Source organism: Oncorhynchus mykiss, chromosome 6 (genome assembly GCF_057628025.1).
Source record: "Oncorhynchus mykiss isolate SJ-2025 chromosome 6, ASM5762802v1, whole genome shotgun sequence".
NCBI lineage: Eukaryota > Metazoa > Chordata > Actinopteri > Salmoniformes > Salmonidae > Oncorhynchus > Oncorhynchus mykiss.
In genome coordinates, this window is record NC_143027.1 from 50,566,319 (window position 1) to 50,591,197 (window position 24,879).

General features: G+C 42.3%; 1 protein-coding gene and 1 long non-coding RNA gene across 2 annotated transcripts; one reads left to right on the forward strand and one right to left on the reverse strand.

Annotated features, from left to right (window-relative positions):
* The first annotated feature begins 35 nt into the window (after positions 1-35).
* Positions 36-23,048, forward strand: LOC149982905 (uncharacterized). The gene is made up of 4 exons (XR_016496732.1): positions 36-200; positions 296-2,075; positions 2,321-2,494; positions 22,965-23,048. It is a non-coding gene; the product is annotated as an uncharacterized LOC149982905 (long non-coding RNA).
* LOC110526114 (uncharacterized) lies at positions 19,693-23,394 on the reverse strand. Its single transcript, XM_021606745.3, has 4 exons — positions 23,206-23,394; positions 22,972-23,091; positions 20,751-20,832; positions 19,693-20,640 (listed from the first exon to the last, which is right to left on the reverse strand). Exons 1-4 carry the CDS (start codon positions 23,314-23,316, stop codon positions 20,339-20,341), a joined length of 615 nt encoding a protein of 204 aa, XP_021462420.3. The 5' UTR covers positions 23,317-23,394; the 3' UTR covers positions 19,693-20,338.
* Positions 23,395-24,879: the final 1,485 nt, after the last annotated feature.

A 24,879-nucleotide genomic window follows, 5' to 3' on the forward strand; every position in this document is an offset into this window, starting at 1 on the left:
GCCTTATGGGTGAAGTAGTGCACTAAATAGGGATTACATTGCCATTTGGGATGCAGGCATAGTCGTAAAACAGAAGTGAGCTGACCTTGGTGCTTTGGTTTCAGGCTCTCTGTGCTTCGCCAACATGGGAGTTGCCATTCTGGAGCCCACACTTCCCATCTGGATGATGCAGACCATGTGCTCTCCCAAATGACTGCTTGGTACGTTTTTGCGTCACGTTTTTTTTCTTTCCAGTAAATCCTATGGATTAAATAGTCCTTCCTTTGTTTGACAGTGTTTTGCGTTTGATTTGTAGGTATGGCTTTCCTACCAGCAAGCATTTCTTACCTTATTGGCACCAATTTAACAAAACGTGAAGGTAGGTTTTCGTTGATCCTCTCCTGGTTACTTCTATTTGTTCCTATCTATCAATTATCAATATATAAAAGTCTAGTCACTCAGAAAATAAGTTCTCATGTAAGCCTATGGGGGTTGTGTGAATCAGTGTTAGTGTCTGTGTGAATGTGTGTGTGCAGGGGCAGACTGCCCGAAATGCTGGATGTACTGGTCAATTTTTTGCCCAGTGGTTCTGTCTAACTTGTTATTTTTGCGCAAAATGATCATTATCTGGTCCCATTCCTCCTCTGTGTGTGTGTGTGAGAGAGAGTGTTGTTGATGATTCCCATTAAGGAGGAGGTATTTATCTCTCCACAGGTGGCTGTGCTCCATGTTTGGAATGTTTATTGTTGGCATCAGTCTTATAGTCACCCGTGACTATTATTTCCTATGCACACTTTTGGCTCTGCTAGATCACAAGGTAGTTCAATGAAGAATCATCATATTTCTTGTCCTATAGGTTCATTTTGCAAAGCACATCTATGGTCTTATTGGTCCAAATATAGGCCTGGGGTTTGCTATTGGTGGGTGCCGATGTGTTATGTAGAAACACATATGAATGATGGTCTGAAGCATCAGAAAGACAGACAGACAGATATAAATATAGCCACGGCCCAGCCCAAGTGTTGACCCAAGATCAGCGTCCAGGGGCAACTTAATCCTACTTTGTAGTGGATATTGTCTGCTATAGAATTACAGTGGTCTCAGGATGACTGCAAGCCAGGGGTTGAGACACATACGCCTTATGGGAGTTGCCTGCAAGACCCATGTATTGTGCTGAAAAATAAACCAAAATGGTGGCCTCTGTGGGTCTGAGTGGATACTGCACCCCCGGCTGGCTATAGGAGTGAGTGGCTTATGTCATCTTCAACAAACGGAAGTTCTTCGACTTTGCAACACTGCTCAATATGGACCTTATTTATACGTTATTATAACCATGTAACCCAGGGAAAACAGAGAACATCAAAGTGACTTCTGTTTCCTTTATCTCACCCGCCATAACATGCCCACACTAACCTAGAGGACTTTTCAGATGGGTGGCGGTGCGGGCTACAACACACAGTTCATGCAACACCCGGGCCCCAGAGGTCCCCCTGGCACGTCCCCGGCAGGGATGGGTCCTGCTCGTTTTCCGTCAATGGGGCCCCTCAGGGCCAGAGGATGCCCCAACACCCAGGCTACCCCAGGGCTCAGCAGGGACACACTAGGCCGCAGCAGGGACTCAAATGCCCATACAACGCTGAAGTGAGTCTCCCTCAGCGAATGACTTCACATATTTTCTAATGCAAACCATTTGTAGACTGACAGCCATAAGTTTAAAATATACCGTGTGAATTATAATACTATGTTAACACCTACGTACATTTTATTTATTTTATTAAGCTTGAGCTTTATATTGAGTTTAACCTAATGTCGTTTTTTGTTCGTGTCCAACTTCACCAACATATCTGTCGAACCCCTATTCCTGTCTGTCTGTTGCACAGCCTGCTGGGCTGTACTGTTTTCACACCCTCCCTCCTATGTGTGTGTATGCCCTGGCTGGCTACTGTAATAATACCCAAACTAGAGTCCAGAGTACAAACCAGTGTTGTGCAGTTTGCCTTTCCATCGGAGCAGTTCAATGGACAATGAACTAGCGGCTGGGGGAGTCAGTGGAGTTTACAACATCTTCAACCAGGCTGCAGTCAATGGGAGACAGAGTGAGAGAACTCATTCCACTTTCATTATATTTAGGTGTGACATTGTCCCAGATCTGTTTGTGCCGTCTTGCCAATGGCCGTAAGAGTTGGAAAGACGGCACAAACAGATTTGGGACCAGGCTTCTCTTTGTGTGTAGAGATGTAGACCTACGTTGCCTCTGAATGCCAAAATCTCAAAGCAAAACACATTGCTAGTATTTTTTGTACAGCAACCTAACCCTGCTCTCATTTTCTTTGTGTTCCAGCTGGGCAGGGTGATGCCTGGTTATCCAAGCTCTCCCCTTCTTGGAAACCCCACCCCTCCCATAACCCCAGGCAGTGTGATGCCCCCTACATGTCTCCTGGCCATGACGTCAAGCCCACTTACCTGCCTGACATCAAGCCAAACACGAACTCCCTACCCCCACCACTCCCCACAGGTAAACCCAAACATGACACTAGTGGTGTGTTTTCACCAAACTCACTTGTTGCAGATAAAAATCTGTGTGTGAGTCTTGCACACAAAATGTACCTTCTCACACCATTTTAATTATTCTAATGTTCAATGTGTTTCCATCACATTTCCAACTCTACCAATAGTTTTGGCACAACATCTGTTGTGTTAAATACCAAATGTGCCTACTCTGGTCTTGGCACGTGCACTCTAGCCAACATCTCGCAGATACAGGCTAATTTTAATTTTTTTTTTTTTTTTTAATTGTACCTTTATTTAACTAGGCAAGTCAGTTATGAACAGCCTAGGAACAGTGGGTTAACTGCCTGTTCAGGGGCAGAACGACAGATTTGTACCTTGTCAGCTCGGGGGTTTGAACTTTCAACCTTCCGCCACTAGGCTACCCTGCCGCCCCAATGGCTAGAAGGGCTTTTTGTTGAATTAATGTCAGATTTGACTTTTTGTAGCAGGTTGGGAGAATCTATGCAGCAGGTTAGCAGAATGAACGTAGCATAATTAGGTTAAGGTTAGGAAAATGTTTAGGATTAGCTAAAATGCTAAAACAAAAACGGAAGCCCTTATAAGCCATGACTCAGATACAGTGCGGGTACTAGTCTACATGATGAGATTATGGATCAGAGCAAGAATTGTTTTTATTTTTCAAAACGGCAGTCTAGCATTGATTATTATTATACCAGAATAAGACCCTCGACATTTATTGGAAAGGAGCATCAAGCTCATACCATGCACTTTCACCACCCTGTGAAGTTCATCATTTATTTAATCTGTTGCCTAATGGCCTAAACGGCATTGTTTCCTGAGTTGAAGTGGGAGGACCACACACCATGTCATCACGTGACTCCAAGTCTATTTCAAATTATTGTTATTATATCAATATTTGCGCATTAATGCTTTTCCGCCGCCATTTCTTGCATACCCTTACAAAAAAGTCCTAAAAAAGTCCAAAAAGGTCCTCCAGGAAGTATGAATTGTCCTGCAGAAATGTAGAAAATCCTGCACAAACCTGACAATTCCTGCAGGACCAAACCCAGAGTGGTTCCCGAGTGGGGCAGCAGTCTAAGGCACTGCATCTCAGTGCAAGAGGTGTCACTGCAGTCCCTGGTTTGAATCCAGGCTGCAATCTAGAAGAAAAAGAAAGGCACACCTATTAGGCGAGGTGCTGGCTAGCGGAGTGGAAAACTTGAAAATAAATCAGTCCTTCTGTCTCTCTCTCACACCAATCACTCGTAAATTCTAGCTTCCAAGTTTTTCTCTTTCATTTCCTTGATTTCCTTTTTCTTTTGGAGAACATTCCTTTCCAGTGTGGTGATCGAGTAAAAGTGGACATTAGCTAAGGTCTCCAGGCTGGTCATGTGGATGTCCAGTGCCTCGTGGTTGGATCTAGCCTGTTCAGTGGCAGTTTTCAGCTCCTCTCTCAGCTGGATAACCTGTATTCGTAACTCTACCGACTGCATCTCTGCCTTTTTGTCCACGTTGTCAATGAATTCCTGCTTAATTTCAGTTAATGCCTGTAGAATAGCTTCTTGTCCAGTTGCCTCGCCTGTGTATTGTTCAGCCTTTGGTGTAGCCTCACGGTCCTTGGCTAGGCTAGCTGGTCTGTTAGCATTATCCTTAGGCTGATTCTTGCAGTTGGTGCTTGGAATCGTTGACAAAAATGACAAAGACGTGACAGTAAGCCTTAAAATTGAGTCTCAAGTTGTCGAGCGGTATTTTGATCAAAATTACAATATGCCTATATGTTTTGGAACAAACCGGTAAAATATTTAAATGTTCTAGTGAGGAGCTCAGAAAAGTACGTCCTCACATGGCGCCACTCCACATCCTCCCCGTACATGGCTTTTAATCTTCTTCCCATTAAGCTTTTCCATTTACAGAATCTTCCCTTGCTGACCCTGGCCACAACAAGATATGAGCAATCTACCATTTAAAATTAACCGGGCTAGTTTAACTTCATCTATCTCTTTCTCTATGGCATTGGTTAGTCAGATAGGGTGTAAGTGAGGCCCTGTGGTCTCATCAACCACCAACACAACTTTCCACTCTGACACAATATTACGCTTGCTTCTTACCTTGACCCTCTTTTTGCTTTCTATACGAGACGCTCCATTGCCTTCATGATCTCTCTTCTTCCTATGTCTTTCCACTACAGACCATTCAGCTCCTTGAGCCTCATCCTTGCTCCATATCATCAGAACGGTCACCCATAGATCGCATACCAGCACAGGTGTTGCTTCTCCAACCTCTCTCCATTTCGTCCACACTACTCGCCTCCATTTTCCTGGACCTTCTCCCACTCATCAAACAAAAGTTTCCTCAGTCCATCTACACGTTGAGGACCTATCCCCCAAATTCACACACACATTAATCAAATTGAAGACAAGGGGCTTGTTTGACATCGACTGAATTGCAGTCAGCGACTGATCTACCCATTGGACTTTCTCTAGAGATAAATCAAATCAAGCCCAAACTGCAATGTAGTAGGGAGTTGTAGTCTCCAACAACAGACCAATATTCTAATGAACTACAATGACCATAATCCATTGCGCGTCTACTAGTCCTGGCTGTGTTTCTTTTACACCTGCTACAGAAAAGAGACAAAATAATGAAGGACAGACACAGGTTGCATCGCAAGGTATCTCTACCTGAAAATACCAGGCCCCCAGTGTCCAATCTGGAATGTTAAGTCAAGCGCTCTGCTGGTTGACTATGGCGTAGCAACCTAGCGGTGCCAAAAGCCCTGGTCTGCAAGGTGTAAATTACGATTTGTTTATTATGAAGTTCGATCCCCACTGTGAATTATTTAAAAGATCTCTACAAATCGAGATATTTAGTTAAATAGTTATCCATTCCGACTGCTACCTTTGTCGTCACACAGGATCACATATTGACACAGACCAATCATGGGCTGGCAGAATGGGCAGGTAGAATGAAACGGCAACATCGGCCATGATCCTATGCTAGTTACGGCCACTTTCACCATGATCATTAGCAATTTATTTACTTATTTTGTGTTTGTGCCATTTAGCCCCATTCAGCAATATGGCACGCTTCAAATTCAAATACTTCCGGCTTCATGCGCCATCAGGTGTTTCCCATAGGAATACGTGGATGATGTCAGCGTTATCGCTATCTACTGGTTTTAATGTAGGCTATATGGAAAATACTGAACATGACCTAAGTGATTGATAGTTGGTATTCGGCAATAATAAAAGTATGCCTTATTTACTTTGAAGAACGATTAAAATTATGATTTTGTCAGACAACATAGATCTAGTGATGAGATGACTTGAAATTAAATAAAGTCATAAAATAAAATAAATGTAATACAGACAAATGAAATAATTTTAAAGTAATGTGAGTAATTGATGGTTAATAAGTAGGGCTGTAACGGTACATGTTTTCATATCTAACTGTTTGGTACAGAGACCTCCGCACTGTGAACCCGAATGAATACATACAGTTGAAGTCGGAGGTTTACATACACTTTAGCCAAATACATTTAAACTCAGTTTTTCACAAATCCTGACATTTAATCCTAGGAAAAATTCCCTGTCTTAGGTCAGTTATGATCACCACTTTATTTTAAGAATGTGAAATGTCAGAATAATAGTAGAGAGAATGATTTATTTCAGATTTTTTTTCTTTCATCACATTCTGAGTGGGTCAGAAGTTTACATACACTCAATTAGTATTTGGTAGCATTGCCTTTAAATTGTTTAACTTGGAACTACCCATCCCGGACCCGGGAGAATTGTCATTAAATGACACTAAGTAGCATAACGTAACGGACAAAACATCTTACTAGAAAATATTAATATTCATGAAATCACAAGAGAAATAGATTCAAACACAGCTTAGCCTTTTGTTAATCACCCTGTCATCTCAGATTTTGAAAATATGCTTTACAGCCAAAGCAAGACAAGCATTTGTGTAAGTTTATCGATAGCCTAGCATAGCATTATGCCTAGCCAGCAGCAGGCATTCTTGTCACGAAAATCAGAAAAGCAATCAAATTAAATAGTTTACCTTTGATGAGCTTCGGATGTTTTCACTCACAAGACTCCCAGTGAGATAGCAAATGTTCCTTTTTTCCAGAAAAAGTATTTTTGTAGCCAAAAATAGCTCCGTTAGTTCTTCACGTTTGGCTGAGAAAACGACCGGAAATTGCGGTCACGACAACACCGAACGTTAGCTCCATAATATCCGACAGAAACATGGCAAACGTTGTTCATAATCAATCCTCAAGGTGTTTTTCAAATATCTATTCGATAATATATCAACCGGGACAGAGCTTTTTTCAGTAAGACCGGGTGAAAAAATGGCTACCTCTGTCTTTTGCACGACAATTAAACAAAGAGCCATCAGGTGGACACTGACGCAATGTTGTCGTTCAGGCTCATTTTTCGAAATAAAAGCCTGAAGCTATGTATTGTGATACTAGACACATTAAGGAAACCATAGAAAAATGAATCTCGTTGATATCCCATTCACTGCTCAATAGGGAAGCATAGGAAGGGACTCTTATTTAGAAACCGCTGTGTTCCTGATTAGACGTTTCTCATTCTTTTGCCTGGAATATCAGTTCTGTTATACTCACAGACAATATCTTTACAGTTTTGGAAACTTTAGAGTGTTTTCTATCCTAATCTGTCAATTATATGCATATTCTATTTTCTGGTCCTGAAAAATAGCCCGTTAACTTTGGGAATGTTATTTTTCCAAAAATAAAAAAAAATGACCCCTAGATTCAACAGGTTTTTAACTTGGGTCAAACGTTTCCGGTAACCTTCATCAAGCTTCCCACAGTAAGTTGGTTGCATTTTGGCCCATTCCTCCTGACAGAGCTGGTGTAATTAAGTCAGGTTTGTAGGCCTCCATGCTTCAACACACATTTTCAGTTCTGCCCACAAACTTTCTATAGGATTGAGGTAAGAGCTCTGTGATGGCCACTCCAATACCTTGACTTTGTTGTCCTTAAGCCATTTTGCCACAACTTTGGATGTATGCTTGGGGTCATTGTCCATTTGGAAAACCCATTTGCGACCAAGCTTTAACATCCTGACTGATGTCTTGAGATGTTGCTTCAATATATCCACATAATTACCTTTCCTCATGATGCCATCTATTTTGTGAAGTGCACCAGTCCCTCCTGCAGCAAAACACCCCGACAACATGATGCTGCCACCCCCATGCTTCACGTTTGGGATGGTATTCTTCGGCTTGCAAACGTCTCCCTTTTACCTCCTAACATAACAATGGTCATTATGGCCAAACAGTTATATTTTTGTTTCATCACAGCAGAGGACATTTCTCCAAAAAGTACAATCTTTGTCCCCATGTCAGTTGCAACACGTAGTCTGGCTTTTTTATGCCAATTTTGGAGCAGTGGCTTCTTCCTTGCTGAGCGGCCTTTCAGGATATGTTGATTTGGGACTTGTTTTACTCTGGATATAGATACTTTTGTACCTGTTTCCTCAAGAATCTTCACAAGGTCCTTTGCTGTTGTTCTGGGATTGATTTGCACTTTTCGCACCAAAGTACATTCATCTCTAGGAGACAGAATGTGTCTCCTTCCTGAGCGGTATGATGGCCGAGTGGTGCCATGGTGTTTACACTTGCGTACATTGTTTGTACAGATGAACGTGGTACCTTCAGGCATTTGGAAATTGCTCACAAGGATGAACCAGACTTGTGGAGGTTTACAATTATTTTTCTGGGGTCTTGGCTGATTTTTTAAATTTTCCCATGATGTCAAGCAAAGAGGCACTGATTTTGAAGGTAAGCCTTGAACTATATCCAAAGGTACACCTACAATTGACTCAAATTATGTCAATTAGCCTATCAGAAGCTTCTAAAGCCATGACATCATTTTCTGGAATTTTCCAAGCTGTTTAAAGGCACAGTCAACTTAGTGTATGTAAACTTCTGACCCACTGGAATTGTGATTCTGTGAATTATAAGTGAAATAATCTGTCTGTAAATAATTGTATGAAAAATTACTTGTCATGCACAATGTAGATGTCCTAACAGTCTTGCCACAACTATAGTTTGCTAACAAGAAATTTGTGGAGAGGTTGAAAAACAAGTTTTAATGACTCCAACCTAAGTGTATGTAAACTTCCGACTTCAACTGTAATTGTTTAATTTTTTAAAATAAAAATGTCTATGCCTGCGCTGTGTTGTATGCCATTGCCTTGTGAGTAAATCTGATCTGATAAAACATTGTAGGCTGTATTCGTTTTAACGGAATAGCCTATGTGCACTTTGAAATCAAATTTTGAATCTTAACTTGCGGATTTCAAACTACCCTTTCGTGAGGTGCGGATTTCAAACTATTATTTTGTGAGGTTCAGCCGGGAACTCTCTAGTTCTGTAATTGGAGGATTCTCAATCATTTTTAAATCTCCAGTATGTGAACATTTTGGATTCACAGTCGATTACAACGGCGATAGACAGAGTTGTGGGTGAATAGTTAATAGTGTGTTTGATACTGCTCAATGAGAATAGCCTATAGACTGCTTTCTGTGTTTGCAAACATTGCCGCACAAGGGCGATGTGCGCAAGTTGGTGGCACAACAAGGAGGAGTTTTTATAGAACAGCAGCAAAATAAGCAGCTATTTACAGTAGAAGTCAGAAGTTTACATACACCTTAGCCAAATACATTTAAACTCAGTTTTTCACAATTCCTGACATTTATTCCTAGGAAAAATTCCCTGTCTTAGGTCAGTTAGGATCACCACTTTGTTTAAAAAATTTGAAATGTCAGAATAATAGTAGAGAGAATGATTTACTAAAACGTTTATTTCTTTCATCACATTCCCAGTGGGTCAGCAGTTTACATACACTCAATTAGTATTTGGTAGCATTGCCTTTAAATAGTTTAACTTGGGTCAAACGTTTTGGGTATCCTTCCACAAGCTTCCCACAATAAGTTGGGTGAATTTCGGGCCATTCCTCCTGACAGAGCTGGTGTAACTGAGTCAGGTTTGTAGGGCTCCTTGCTCACACACTTTTTCAGTTCTGCCCACAAATTTTCTATAGGATTTCTAAGGGCTTTGTGATGGCCACTCCAATACCTTGACTGTGTTGTCCTTAAGCCAATTTGCCACAACTTTGGAAGTATGCTTGGGGTCATTGTCCATTTGGAAGACCCATTTGCGACCAAGCTTTAAATTTCCTACTGATGTCTTGAGATTTTGCTTCACTATATCCACATACATTTCCTGCCTCTTGATGCATCTATATTGTGAAGTGCACCAGTCACTCCTGCAGCAAAGCACCCCCACAACATGATGCTGCAACCCTCATGCTTCACGGTTGGGATGGTGTTCTTCGGCTTGCAAGCCTCCCCCTTTTTCCTCCGAACATAACGATGGTCATTATGGCCAAACAGTTTTATTTTGTTTCATCAGAGCAGAGGACATTTCTCCAAAAAGTACGATCCCCATGCGCAGTTGCAAAACGTAGTCTGACTGTTTTATGGCGGTTTCGGAGCAGTGGCTTCTTTCTGGCAGAGCGGTCTTTCAGGTTATGTCGATATAGGACTACATCCACAGGTACACCTCCAATTGACTCAAATGATGTCAATTAGCCTTTAAGAAGCTTATAAAGCCATGACATAATTTTCTGGAATTTTCTAAGCTGTTTAAAGGCACAGTCAACTTAGTGTATGTAAATGTCTGACCCACTGGAATTGTGATACAGTGAATTACAGTGGGGAGAACAAGTATTTGATACACTGCTGATTTTGCAGTTTTCCTACTTACAAAGCATTTAGAGGTCTGTAATTTTTATCATAGGTACACTTCAACTGTGAGAGACGGAATCTAAAACAAAAATCCAGAAAATTTACATTGTATGATATTTAAGTCATTCATTTGCATTTTATTGCATGACATAAGTATTTGATACATTAAGGCTCGTATGAATGTCCTGCATAATGTAATGTTTGTGTCATCATCGCAAATCAACTGTATTATACTTAAAAAACACTTCAACCAGTAAAATGGCTCTTTGGCTAGCTTTTGTTACAGCCTATATCAATGAGCGTTAGCATTCTAGCACACAACTGCTGCATCTAAAATAGTTATTTTGCAAATACCTTAAAAAAAAGGTAGGGGATAACCAGTCAGAAAACCAGTCAGTATCTGGTATGACCACAATTTACCTCATGCAGCGCGACAGATCTCCTTCGCATAGAGTTGATCAGGCTGTTGATTGTGGCCTGTGGAATGTTGTCCAACTCCACTTCAATGGCTGTGCAAAGTTGCTGGATATTGGCGGGAACTGTACCACGCTGTTGTACGTAATCCGGAGGTTGCCGAGTAGTCTTATTCTCCGCACAGATCGTGCATGCGGCGATGAACACGGAGATGTCAGGAACCATGGTAGGCCACCAAAAGCGTTGTCGCACAAAGGCCAGGGTGGGAACGCTGCGCCTCAGAACCTGCTTCCCTATTCCGCTCAGCACGGGGTGGAAAGGATGGTCTCTGGTTCCGGGGTTGTAGCTGTGGAGCTATAGCGGGGTGACAGCACATCCGGCCTGACATTCTTGGATCCCGGTTGGTATGAGAGGGAGAAGTTGAACTGGATGAAATGCAGGGCCCATCTAGCTTGACTGGAATTGAGACACTTGGCGGTGCGGAGATATTCCAGGTTCTTGTGGACACAATGAACGGATGTTCCGTCCCTCCAAGAATATGGCCAACTGTTGTTCCCATACTGCTGTAGCCCATGGAAAGCCCTCCCGGACATTAGCGTGATGAGGTATGCTACCTTAGTCCGGTCCGAGGGGAAGGAGGAGGGCTACAGCTCAATGACGAGGGAACACTGAGCGAGAAACTTCTGACAGGTGCCCAACTCTCCATGGAAGCATTCCGGGGGAGTTAAGCGGGGTTCCTGGGAAACCGGGGTGGCCAGGGAGGTGGCGCTGCTGTTATTGAGGGGCTGGGAGGTTACCATCGTGGTAAACTGCCTAACAGACAACCTGCGGAATTGTTCCAGCAATGTGTTAAGCGCTCGGTCCAGGCGTTCGGCCAAGTTCTGGAACCCTTCCATAAGAGAACGAAGCAACTTCTTGTGCCTTCCAATGATGGCTCCTTGGGAGGAGATGGCATGGTGGAGCTGGTCCAAGTCTGCTGGGTCAGTCATGGCCAGTTCGTACTATCACGTTTTAGGGAAGACCCAGATGCAGACAGTGTCAAAGTAACAAATGTTTATTACTAGAACAGGGGACAGGCAAAGGGCAGGAAGAGGTCAGTAATCCAGGTCAGAGTCCAAAAGATACAGAACGGCAGGCAGCCTCTGGATCAGGGCAGGCAGAGGGCAATAATCCAGGGTGTTGTGACAAGGTACAGAATGGCAGGCAGGCTCAGGGCAGGCAGAAGGGAAAACCGGGAAAACGCTGGTAGGCTTGACAAACAAAACGAACTGCCAACAGACAAACAGAGAATACAGGTATAAATACACTGGGGATAATTGAGAAGATGGGTGACACTTGTAGGAGGGTGGAGTCAAGCACAAAGACAGGTGAAACAGATCAGGGTGTGACAACAGGACTAAGATTGAATCCTACAACACCGGCTCTGACGCTCGTCGGATGTGGCAGGGCTTACAAACTATTACGGACTACAAAGGGAAACCCAGCCACCAACTGCCCAGTGAAGCAAGCCTAACAGACGAGCTAAATGTATTTTATGATCGCTTCGAGGCAAGCAACACTGAAGCATGCATGAGAGCATCAGCTGTTCCGGACAACTATGTCATCACTCTCACCGTAGCTGATGTGAATGTTGACCTGTTTAATGTATTTGCTCATAAGGCCGCAGGCCCAAACAGATTACCAGGACGTGCACTCACAGCATGACCAACTGGCAAGTGTCTTCACTGACATTTTCAATCCCTCCCTGACCTACATATTTCAAGCAGACCACCATAGTCCCTGTGACCAAGAAAGCCTAAATGACTACAGCCCTGTAGCACTCACATCTGTAGCCATGAAATGTTTTGAAAGGCTGGTCATGGCTCACATCAACACCATTATCCCAGAAACCCTAGACCCACTCCAAATCGCATAGCGTCCCAACAGATCCACAGATGAGGAAATCTCAAACGCACTCAACACTGCCCTTTCCCACCTGGACAAAAGGAACACCCATGTGAAATAGCTGTTCATTGACTACAGCTCAGTGTGCAACACCATTGTGCCCACAAAGCTCATCACTAAGCTAAGGACCCTGGGACTAAACACCTCCTTCTGCAACTGGATCCTGGACTTCCTGACAGGCCACCCGCAGGTGGTAAGGATAGGCAACAACACATTTACCAAGCTGACCCTCAACACGGGGAACCCTCATGAGTGCGTGTTTAGTCCCTTCCTGAACCCCCTGGTCACCCACGACTGTGTGGCCAAACACTACTACAACACCATCATTAAGTTTGCAGACGACACAACAGTGGTAGGCCTGATCACCAACAACAATGAGACAGCCTATAGGGGGGAGCTCAAAGACCTGGCAGTGTGGTGCCAGGACAACGATCTCTCCCTCAACATGAGAAAGACAAAGGAGCTGAACGTGGACTACAGGAAAGGGGGGCCGAACACATCCCCATTCACATCAACAGGGCTGTAGTGGAGCGGGATAAGAGTTTCAAGTTCCTTGGTGTCCACATCACCAACAAATTATCATGGTCCAAACACTCCTAGACCGTCATGAAGAGGACATGACAACACCTTTTTCCTCTCCGGACACTGAAAATATTTGGCATTGGTCCCCGTATTATCAAAATGTTCTACAGCTGCAACATCGAGAGCATCCTGACCGGTTGCATCACCACCTGGTATAGCAACTGCTCGGCATCCGACCGTAAGGCATTACAAAGGGTAGTGCATATGGCCCAGTACATCACTGGGGCCAAGCATCCTGCCATCCAAGACCTCTATACCAGGCGGTGTCAGAGGAAGGCCCTAAATATTGTCAAAGACTCCAGCCACCCTAGTCATAGACTGTTCTCTCTGCTACCGCATGGCAAGAGGTACTGGAACGCCAAGTCTTGGTCCAAGAGGCTTCTAAACAGCCTCTTACCCCCAAGGCATAAGACTCCTGAACATCTAATCAAATTGTTACCAAGACTATTTGCATTGCCCCCCTATCTTTTAAACCGCTGCTACTCTCGGTTGTTATCATCTATGCATAGTCACTTTAATAACTCTACCTACATGTGCATACTACCTAAACTAACCGGTGCCCCTGCACATTGACTCTGTACCGGTACCCCCCTGTATATAGTCTTAATTTAGCTATTTTACTGCTTCTCTTAATTACTTGTTACTTTATTTCTTATTCTTATTCGTATTTTTGAAAATGCATTGTTGGTTAGGGGCTCGTAAGTAAGCATTTCACTGTAAGGTCTACACCTGTTTTATTCGGTACATGTGACGAATACAATTTGATTCGATTTGAAAACTCTCATAGGAACACAAAGGAGGAAAAGGAGAAAGTCAAAAGCTCCGGCTGAAATGTAGGAAGTCAAAAGCTCCAGCTGAATTGTCCTTATCAGTTGTCCAATAGAAGAGGGAGTAAGAGTGTGCATAGTGTGACGATAGATCAGAGGCCATTAGTCTCAGAGGTGTAAAGATACAAATCAACTGAGAATGTTTATCATGTTTTATTTTTTGTTCATTTACAAGTAATTTACAAGTTTATATAATGTTGAACAGTATGGAGTTAATGTTCAAAATGGGGGACTGATGGGGTATAAACGTTAAATATGAAATATCCTTATTCATGTTACTGAGAGAGCAAGGGGAATGCAAAGAGTTTACATTCTGTCAGAACATGTTAGTATCAGATATTAGGTATCCTATGGAGAGGAGAAGGGCCACAGTCTGGTTTCAGTTGTTGGGTTGTAATTAGAAACACTTGCTACCCCAGAAGTTAATGTGTAGGGGTCAATTGAGGTTGGATATAAGCCAGGGGCTTAGAATTTTACTAAGTAAGGGGAAAAGCAATCATATGGTTGCAGTCACTGATAAGGGTGGATAGCTGTGGATTAGTGAGGAATGGGGGCCGAGGTCAGGTCAGGTCACACGAAGGGAGAAGGAACAGTTCATTACCCATATAATTTAACTTCCTGCCTAGCAACTGAGAAGTATTGGCTGTCCAGATATGTAAGGAGTAGACTTAGCACAGGAGGAAGTTATAAATATATGTACTTGTGTAAATATGTCTCTGTCTTATGCGCATGTGTGACCCAGTGGGTGAATAAACTTGGTTTGAGCTGTATTAGTTTTCCGTGAGTTTTGACTATGTTTAGTTAGAACCTAACACTCAGAATTCAATCAATTGTATATTTTCTCACAAAACGACCAGGAAGCTTGAAAAAACAGGCAGAGTTAATCAATCAATCAATCAATCAAATGTATTTATAAAGCCATTTTTACATCAGGAGATGTCACAAAGTGCTATACAGAAATCCAGTCTAAATCATTTACAATAGGCCAGCATAGCCGAAATAATGATCAACATGAACACTCGTAAGAAATAAAGGTGTGAAATAATGGTGAGACGTAATTTTACATTAAAGAAAGTACTTGGAGCCTTAAGCCTAATAAAGGTACCCAGCCGCTCTACAGTGTATGCAACCTCCTATCCGAATGCTTGAAAAAACAATACAAGGTAATAAAATTGGGTTTGAGGTTGGGTGATTGTGGAGGCCAAGCCATCAGATGCAGCAATCCATCACTCTCCTTCTTGGTTAAATAGCCCTTGCACAGCCTGGAGGTGTGTTGGGTCATTGTCCTGTTGAAAAATAAATGATAGTCCCACTAAGTGCAAACCAGATGGGATGGTGTATCGCTGCAGAATGCTGTGGTAGCCATGCTGCTTTTGTGTGCCTTGAATTCTAAAAGAAATCACAGACTGTGTCACCAGCAATGCACCCCCACACCATCTCTTTGCTTATTTGAGCTGTTCTTGCCATAATATGGACTTGGTCTTTTACCAAATAGGGCTATCTTCTGTATACCAACCCTACCTTGTCACAACACAACTGATTGGCTCAAACGCATTAAGAAGGAAAGAAATTCCACAAATGAACTTTTAACAAAGCACACCTGTTAATTGAAATACATTCCAGGTGACTACTTCATGAAACTGGTTGAGAGAATGCCGAAGGGGGTGCAAAGCGGTCATCATGCAAAGGGTGGCTACTTTTAAGAATCTCAAATATAAAATATTGTTGGATTTGTTTAACACTTTATTGGTAACTACATGATTCCATATGTGTTATTTCATAGTTTTGATGTCTTCACTATTATTCTACAATGTAGAAAATAGTCAAATAAAGAAAAACCTTAATGAGTAGGTGTGTCCAAACTGTTAAATGTGGTACTGTACGGTACTGTACTGTATGGGGTAGTGTGTGTAAGGCCAGTGACAAAAAAAATCTAAATTTAATGCATTTTAAATTCAGGCTGTAACAACAACATTTTGAAAAAGTCAAGGGGTATGAATACTTTCTGAAGGCACTGTATGGCCTCCTCCTTGACAGGCCTCTCACAGACAGGGGTCCTTGGATGGACAGCTTGCACAGCTTCCCCACGCACGGCGTTGGATCAAGGGTGACCTCGTTGAGGAGGAGATTCAGGAGCCCATCTACATAGCCTGTAATATTTTTGAAAAGGGACACTTTGTTAAATGGGTAGTGTCGTGTCTTTGGCATCATTAAAACTGAAGACTTATTTATCAAATAACTCTCTGTAATTATTATTGCGCGATTAAACTGATTAATCATGTAACTGTAATTAACTAGGAAGTCAGGGCACCAAGGAATATATTCAGATTATAAAGTTATAATTTTCCTAGAATAACTTTCAGATATTTTCATATCTGATCAATTAGTCTTCGAATGTATGAATTATTTTTTACCTCACATCAGTCTCATTCCAAACGTCGTAAATTGTTGCAGATAGTCTGGGTAGCCAATGTGTGGGGGCACCGATTAGTCGGGCTAATTGAGGTAGTATGTTCATGAATGTATAGTTAAAGTGTCTGTTCATATATGATAAACATAGAGTAGCAGCAGCGTAAAAGAGGGGTTGGGGGGGCACAATGCAAATAGTCCGGGTAGCCATTTGGTTACCTGTTCAGGGGTCTGATAGCCTGGGGGTAAAAGCTGTTAAGAAGCCTTTTGGTCCTAGACTTGGTGCTCCGGTACCACTTGCCATGCAAGTGAAGAGAACAGTCAATGACTAGGTTGCCTGTGGCCAGTGACAATTTTTAGAGCCTTCCTCTGACACCGCCTGGTGTAGAGGTCCTGGATGGCAGGCAACTTTGCCCCAGTGATGTACTGGGCCGTACGCACTACCCTCTGTCGTGCCTTGCGGTCAGAGACCGAGCAGTTGCCGTACCAGGCAGTGATGCAACATGTCAGGATGCTCTCGATGTTGCAGCTGTAGAACCTTTTGAGGATCTGAGGACCCATGCCAAATCTTTTTAGTTTCCTGAGGGGGAATGGGCTTTGTCGTGCCCTCTTCATGACTGTCTTGGTGTGTTTGGACCGTTCTAGTTTCTTGGTGATGTGGACACAAAGGAACTTGAAGCTCTCAACCTGCTCCACTACAGCCCCGTCGATGAGAATGGGGGCGTTCTCGGTCCTCCTTTTCCTGTAGTCCACAATCATCTTCTTAGTCTTGGTTACGTTGAGGGATAGGTTGTTATTCTTGCACCATCCGGCCAGGTCTCTGACCTCCTCCCTATAGGCTGTCTTGTCATTGTCGTGTGATCAGGCCTACCACTGTTGTCGTCTGCAAACTACATAATAATAATGGTGTTGGAGTCGTGCCTAGCCACGCAGTCGTGGGTGAACAGGGAGTACAGGAGGGGACTGAGCATGCACCCCGAGGGGCTCCAGTGTTGAGGATCAGTGTAGCAGATGTGTTGCTACCTACCGTCACCACCTGGGGGCAGCCCATCACGAAGTCCAGGATCCAGTTGCAGAGGGAGGTGTTTAGTACCAGGGTCCTTAGCTTAGCGATGAGCTTTGAGGTATGGTGTTGAACGCTGAACTGTAGTCAATTAATATCATTCTCATGTAGGTGTTCCTTTTGTCCAGGTGGGAAAGGGCAGTGTTGAGTGCAATGGAGATTGCATCATCTGTGGATCTGTTGGGGCGCTATTCAAATTGGAATGAGTCTAGGGTTTCTGGGATAATGGTGTTGATGTGAGCCATTACCAGCCTTTGAAAGTGAGTGCTACAGGTCTGTTGTCATTTAGGCAGGTTGCCTTAGTGTTCTTGGGAACATGGACTATGGTGGTCTGCTTGAAACATGTTGGTATTAGACTCAATCAGGGACATGTTGAAAATGTCAGTGAAGACAGCTGCCAGTTGGTCAGAACATGCCCGTTGCACACGTCCTGATAATCCATCTGGCCCCGCGGCCATGTGAATGTTGACCCGTTTAAAGGTCTTACTTGCGGCTGTGCGGCTGTGCGGCTGTGCGGCTGTGCTTCCCTTTGTCGTCTGTAATAGTTTGCAAGCCCTGCCACATCCGACGAGCGCCGGAGCCGGTGTAGTACGATTCCATTTTAGCCCTGATTTGGTGCTTTGCCTGTTTGATGGTTAGTCGGAGGGCATAGCGGGATTTCTTATAAGCTCCCGGGTTAGATCCCGTACCTTGAAAGCGGCAACTCTACCTTTTAGCTCAGTGCGAATGTTGCCTGTAATCCATGGCCTCTGGTTAGGGTATGTACATGCAGTCACTGTGGGGACGACGTCCTCGATGCGCTTATTGATAAAGTCAGTGACTGATGTGGTGTGCTCCTCAATTCAATCAGAAGAATCCCGGAACATGTTCCAGTCTGTGATAGCAAAACAGTCCTGTAGTTTAGCATCTGCTTCATCTGAACACTTTTTTATAGACGAGTCACTGGTGCATCCTGTTTTAATTTTTAGTTGTAAGCAGGAATCAGGAGGATAAAATTGTGGTCAGATTTACCAAATGGAGGGCGAGGGAGAGCTTTGTTCGCATCTCTGTGTGTGGAGTACAGGTGGTCTAGAATGTTTTTTTCCCTCTGGTTGCGCATTTAACATGTTTAAAGATTAGGTAAGGTAAAACTGATTTAAGTTTCCCTGCAATTCCCTGTATCCTTGGTATCGCCTGCTTCCTGAATCCCAGTGTTTAATGCTGTGTTAGTCGAAACTAGGAAACTCAGACATTTCAGATTTGCTAACTGGTTGAACATGGCATGTGTGTGACTACAACCAGTTAACAAGTCAGAGTTTCCAGAGTTTCCTAGTTCCGGCTAGCATGTGAACACGGCATCACACTGGGCGATAGCTGATTAACGCTAAACTTTGTTCTCTTACATTGAGGCGGAGTTGAGTTTTGATAATGGGTTCGCAGGATTCACTAGCAACATTGAGCCACCAGTCGAATCTTCTAAAAATGTAAATTCTGAAAACGCTTACCGGTACCTATGTTTGTCTTGTACAACTAAGGCCCTTCTGCGGGGTGCTGAAATTCATACTTTTAATAAAAACTTTTAGCAAATACAACACCTGACTTTTTCCTCGTTGCTCGTACTACGTAAACTGAGATTCAATTGGCTCCGTGCTATCCGGGATCGTTGGGACACCCCTACACCATTGAAGTTGGCATCATTGGTTATGGTTAGGGTTATGGTTAGTGTTAAGATTAGGGTAAGGCGAAGGGTTTAGGGTAGGGACGTCGCAAGGTTTCCGGATAGCACGCACCCAATTGAATCTCACCTTATGTAGTAAGAGCAATGAGGAAAACGTCAATGGTTGTATAAATTTCAGCACCCAGCATTTTGAGAATTGACATTTTTAGAAGAATCAACTGATGGTGGCTCAATGCTGTTACTAGCAAATCCCACGGCCAGTTATCAAAACTCAACTCCACCTTGAAATAAGGGAACAGAGTTGAGCGTTCCTCAGCTAGGGGAGAGGGGACCTGCAACTTTATGATGGAACTTTATCAATGTGCTAACTACTGTAATTATTTTATACTTGGGTCAACCTACTTTCAACTGGTTTCATCCAAATATCATCCAATTTGATTAAAATAAATATGATTTTCCAAAGCTATCTTATAGCCAGCCGTACCATTGAAGGTTATATTGAAAGCACAATCACAATCATTTGAGGAAATTGCAGTTTATTTTTTATTTCACAATTCATTTTCATTACACAAATAACATTTTGATCTTAGGATCAATAATGTCACAGCTGTTTTCCTAAAAAAGTGAAGTGCCACTCATGCACACCAGCTCTACATGAACAGTACAGGCTACAGGCTATAAAATGTTATGTTCTTCATAGAAATTACGATCTTGCGTTCGGGCCTTTCCGGCAGTCTTCGTGGTTTTTATATGCGGGAACATAAGTTGTGTAATTGTAAACAACAAAGATTTTTTTCTAGTTAGAACTAATGTATATTAGTTAATATACAGCACCAACTACATTAATATCTGACAATATGTGCTACCTGGCCTTTAAAGTACAGCATTTTGCCACATGGGGTTTTGTGCTAACCCCACTTTTAGATTCTGATCGGTCACTGACTGGACTGGCTAAGTTATGAAATGTGAGGATTTGTCTTTTAAAGATGAATAAGATTAGGTGAGGGGCTCAAATAAAAACAAAGAGTAGACCACCGGAGCTTGTATGGAATGAAATATACATTTACAAAAGCTTAACTTGCATTTAGCCTTTAACATTTTAAACAAAGAATGGCACAAAGGTAGTTTATTGAGTGAAATGTGTTGAGTAAAAGAAAGGCTTAAGTCATCCACATCTTCTCTCAGCCATACGCCTCTTGCCTGAGTGTCTAGCACTCCTCCCGTTCTCTCTCAGTTTAGGTTGACAAACTCCTTGGTTTTTGGGGCTTTCAGCCTGGGCATGACAGATTAGCCCGGGTGCACAGTTGCAGCGGTCAAGATTCCTCCGGTGTTTAGAGCGTCCTCCTCGCAGGAGGCAGGTATCTCCCTCCTTTGGGATGGGTTGACATCTTTTCCCTGTTAAATAGCGGACGCAGCACAGTCCTGCCTCACAGTCTCCAGAGCGCACGCATGTGGCCTTCTCTGCAACTGGAGAGGGAACAGGACAGTTAATACCACACTCAGATATGCAGAGCTGCAAGAGTTGGAGGCAGCACACACAGTTTGGGACCGGGCTTTCCTTTTCCAAGCTTTCTTACCTTTCCTTATGTTGTCGTCATCATCATGAGCAACTATTTCTTTACTCTGGTTCTTTTTCTGAGATCCATTGCAGGTATTTCTCTGTAGATATAGGAACGACATTACCACTTACACATTACCACTCAGCAGCACAATTAAAGGATTGAATTCATGATATAGTCATTTATTCTTGAAACAGTGGAGGCTGCTGAGGAGAGGACAGCTCATAATAATAGCTGGAACGGAGCTAATGGAATGGTATCAAACACATAGAAACATGTGATACCATTCTACTCATCCGCTCCAGCCATTACCACAAGCCTGTCCTCCCTAATCAAGGTGCCACCAACCTCCTGTGCTTGAAGAATATGATATAAATGCGTCCTGAATTTAGTTAAACTGTCATACCCCACCAGAGCCCAACATGTAAGCTTATTTTATTTACTCTATTGTTTGTAACGGTGTAACTCTAAACAGACACTGTGTAGCCTCAACATTGTTAAAACTGTCATTTTGATCTCATGGAAGTCACTACTTTGTCCATGAATTTGAGAGTGGTTACATTTCTCCAGCCCCATCCCTTCATCTGCAGATTGCCGCTTTCAGTTTTAATTAAGAGGTCATTTGGCACATAAGGTCACACCATAAACAGTAAGCTCCAAAAGTATTGGGACAGTGGCTAGGTTTCCATCCAATTGGTGACACATTTTAATGTGAATATTCTAACATCAATATTTTAACAATACTCACTCATTTCTTAACTGTAAAAGGCTGCTTACAATGCAGCTTTACAGAAACACCACCTTAAAACCCTTAGGGAAGACCAAATGAAGTGTAACACCACCTATCAGTTCTACCAACCTGAGCTTGAGGTCGGAATCCAAAGCTAACGGTGATCCCGACATGGAACCGGGAAACAAGAGCGAGGAAGAGTGATACTCGTCGAAGGAAACGATCTCAAAATGAACATACAAAAATGGACATGAGAGATGTATGTACTTTCCTTTAATCCCTCAGAAAAACAACATCCGTATTTTCACTTCACTTCCATTAAATGGACTTATTCCAGATAAAAGTATGTGAGTGATAACGTGGTGACATAATAATACATTTGCGGTTAAAAATGTACCAAATGAAAACTGTTGGTTTTCTCACAATTTTTTCCCATTACATAGCGAGTGTGCTAACTCTGGTATTGGCACGTGTGCTCTTGCCAACAGCACGCAGAAACACTTATAGCCCACTTGATGAGATTGTTATATAAAAAAGAGCCTGGTTATTTGTATTTGTCAAATGGCAGCCAAGCATCGATGATCATGTCACCAGAATAAGACCCTCGTTATTTCTTGGAAAGGAGCATCAAGCTCATCACCTTGCACTTTCACCACCCTGTGAAGTTCATCTTAACTTTTCATCTGTAGCCTAATAAACTGTGTACGCAGTGGGAGGACCACACGTCATCACGTGAGTCCAAGTTTACTTCGATATGATGGTTATTATATCGATATTTGCACATAAAATCATTTCCACCAACATTTCTGGAATCATTCATTTTATTGACACAAAAAGGACCCATTGTCTAGCGTATTTTGTTTTGTCCACATTTGGAAAGTTTACCGAAAAATGTTCTGTTTCCATCAGGCCTGTCATCACATTTTGTATCGGAACATGTAGCTACTTTCTCACACAAAAAGGTTGGATGGAAAAATGGTTAATTACATGTATTTTGTGGCTCTGTACTCCAGCACTTTGGATTTGAAATGATACAATAGTTATGAGGTCACAGTGCAGACTGTCGAATTTCATTTGAGGGTGTTTTCATCCATATCGGGTGAACCATTTAGAAATTACAGCACCTTTTGTATATAGTCCACCCATTTTAGAGGAACAGAAGTATATTGTGTATTGCAGTATTCAAACGATAGTATTTGGTCCCATATTACTAGCTTGCAACTATTACATCAAGCTTGTGAGTTATCCTATTTTACTGTACTTTCAACTATTACATCAAGCTTTTGAGTTATCCTTTTTTGGGGTGGTATGATATTTATGCCTCTGTAACTTGTTCACTTATCATTACTCACGATTTATTCAGGACTACCCGTAATCATGTTAATATCCACATTTATGTAGAAGTGTTTAGAAACATATTATATTATTTAAGAATTAATTTGACTACCCAGTGATAACATTCTCAGATCCCTTCTTTCTTATCTCTCTCTCACACACTATAGCACTCACCGCTGACAGACTGCGTTCTTGATCAGGTAAAGCTGTCCTGTGACGCCGAGAAGATGGATCTGCCCTGCGACGTGTGTTCACATTATTCTGTACATACACCGTTCCACTGTGCGGGTCCACCTGTATTACGAAGAAAAGCATTGGCCTAATTCAATCTGAAAAAAGAGACACTTGAAACACTTGAAACACTTGAAGCCTAAGCATCACTGGTCAATCCACTGCAGGTCCTCTCACCTGTTCCAATGGATCCATCACTTCTTTAGAGGTTTGGATTACATATGATTTGAGGCTGTGCACAAAACAGTGAGAACACATGAAAAGCAAAGCGATCGTAGGTGTCCACATTGTAGACCAAACAAAACGACACAATATCCAGCCGTTGTAAATAGCAAAATGTCTAATACAGAAGACGAACCCACTTTTCTCTGAGCAGAGCAGGTGTATCCTGGTACTTATAACCCTTCAAGTTTCACATGTAAATGATTTATGTCACATGCACAAGTACAGTGAAATGCCTTTCTTGCCAAATCAAAACCCTACAATGCAATAATCAATCAAAATGTAATACTAGAAAATAACTTAAGGTAGAACAAAACCACAAAAGAAATAAGAAAACACCGGCCCACCCGCACAGCATAAAGCTTCTACTTCTTACATTACACACCAAAATCCACACAAATTCCTCCTACCAACACACAGAGGCCCTTTGAAAAATATGTTTAATGAATGAGAAATATTCTTTGAACAAAACGCATCAATTGACATGGATGAGAGCTACATTCTGGCCAACCGGAACATATGGTAAGCGTCTCTCTTTAGAACTAGACTAGTGTAGGCTATAGGGGGAAATGTAGTAAATGTAAGATTTGTCAACTGTTTGATGGTGAGAAATCATTATACTGTATATCACTTATGTAATAATAATAACTAGATCAGAGGACTGATATGAGGGGTTGATTCTGTCCATTTTGTCTATAAATGCTTACAGTAAATACATGATATTATGAGTCTACTTTTTATGATGTAAAATTAATATATTGAATCATCCATATCATCAGGCGATATATTGAATCATATATGAACAGTCACTGTGCACCCATTGGCAATCTTCTCCCCACCCAAATTGGCTTATTTCAGGCTGCATGGAGCTGCATTGAGACCTGCAGGTACCGACAGAGATCATTGTGGCACGGTCGTCATTTTATCAATGTGCGTTTGGGAGCGGGTGGTCAGACATCGAATTTAGGAATTTGAATATTTTTGTTATTTGGAAACTGACATCTTTCTCATTTGCATGTGTTAGCCTTTTACTGTATTCAAAGCACATTATTATTCACAAAATCTCAGAATTCGCTTCTTCAAGTGAAGTAGCTAACCTCTTCTGTCCTAGATGGGCTTGCAAGAAAAGGTGCGCCTTGTATGTTTGGTCCTAATGAAATAGAGTAGGCTGCCCATGCATGGGCGGATATTCACTTGGCAGTTATCTTGCCTAGGAAATTACATTAAATATGATTAGACTATAGTTTACTACAATGTTTGTAAATAAGTATTGATAATGGAAAGAAGTGGAGGGCGCCCAACCAACTTGAGTCGAGTTGTAATTATTTTTTACAATCATCATTGAAATAGAAAAGGCGCAATGCGCACATAGTGAGTGAGCGCCTTTTCATTTTCAATAAATATTGATTACCTATTAATTTGTCTCTGTCTGCAAATTGTCCTCCTAAAAGGTAGCCTATATTCTATTCTATATGCAAAACATAACATAGAGAAAGTGCAAGTGTCCGCTCTCATCATTCTTGCTGCTTTATATTTAGTAGCCACAAGCGAGAGATCAGGTGCTCATGTGGTCTCAGCTGAATAGAGTAGGTGATAGCTTATGCATGGGCCGAAAATCACGGCAGTTAT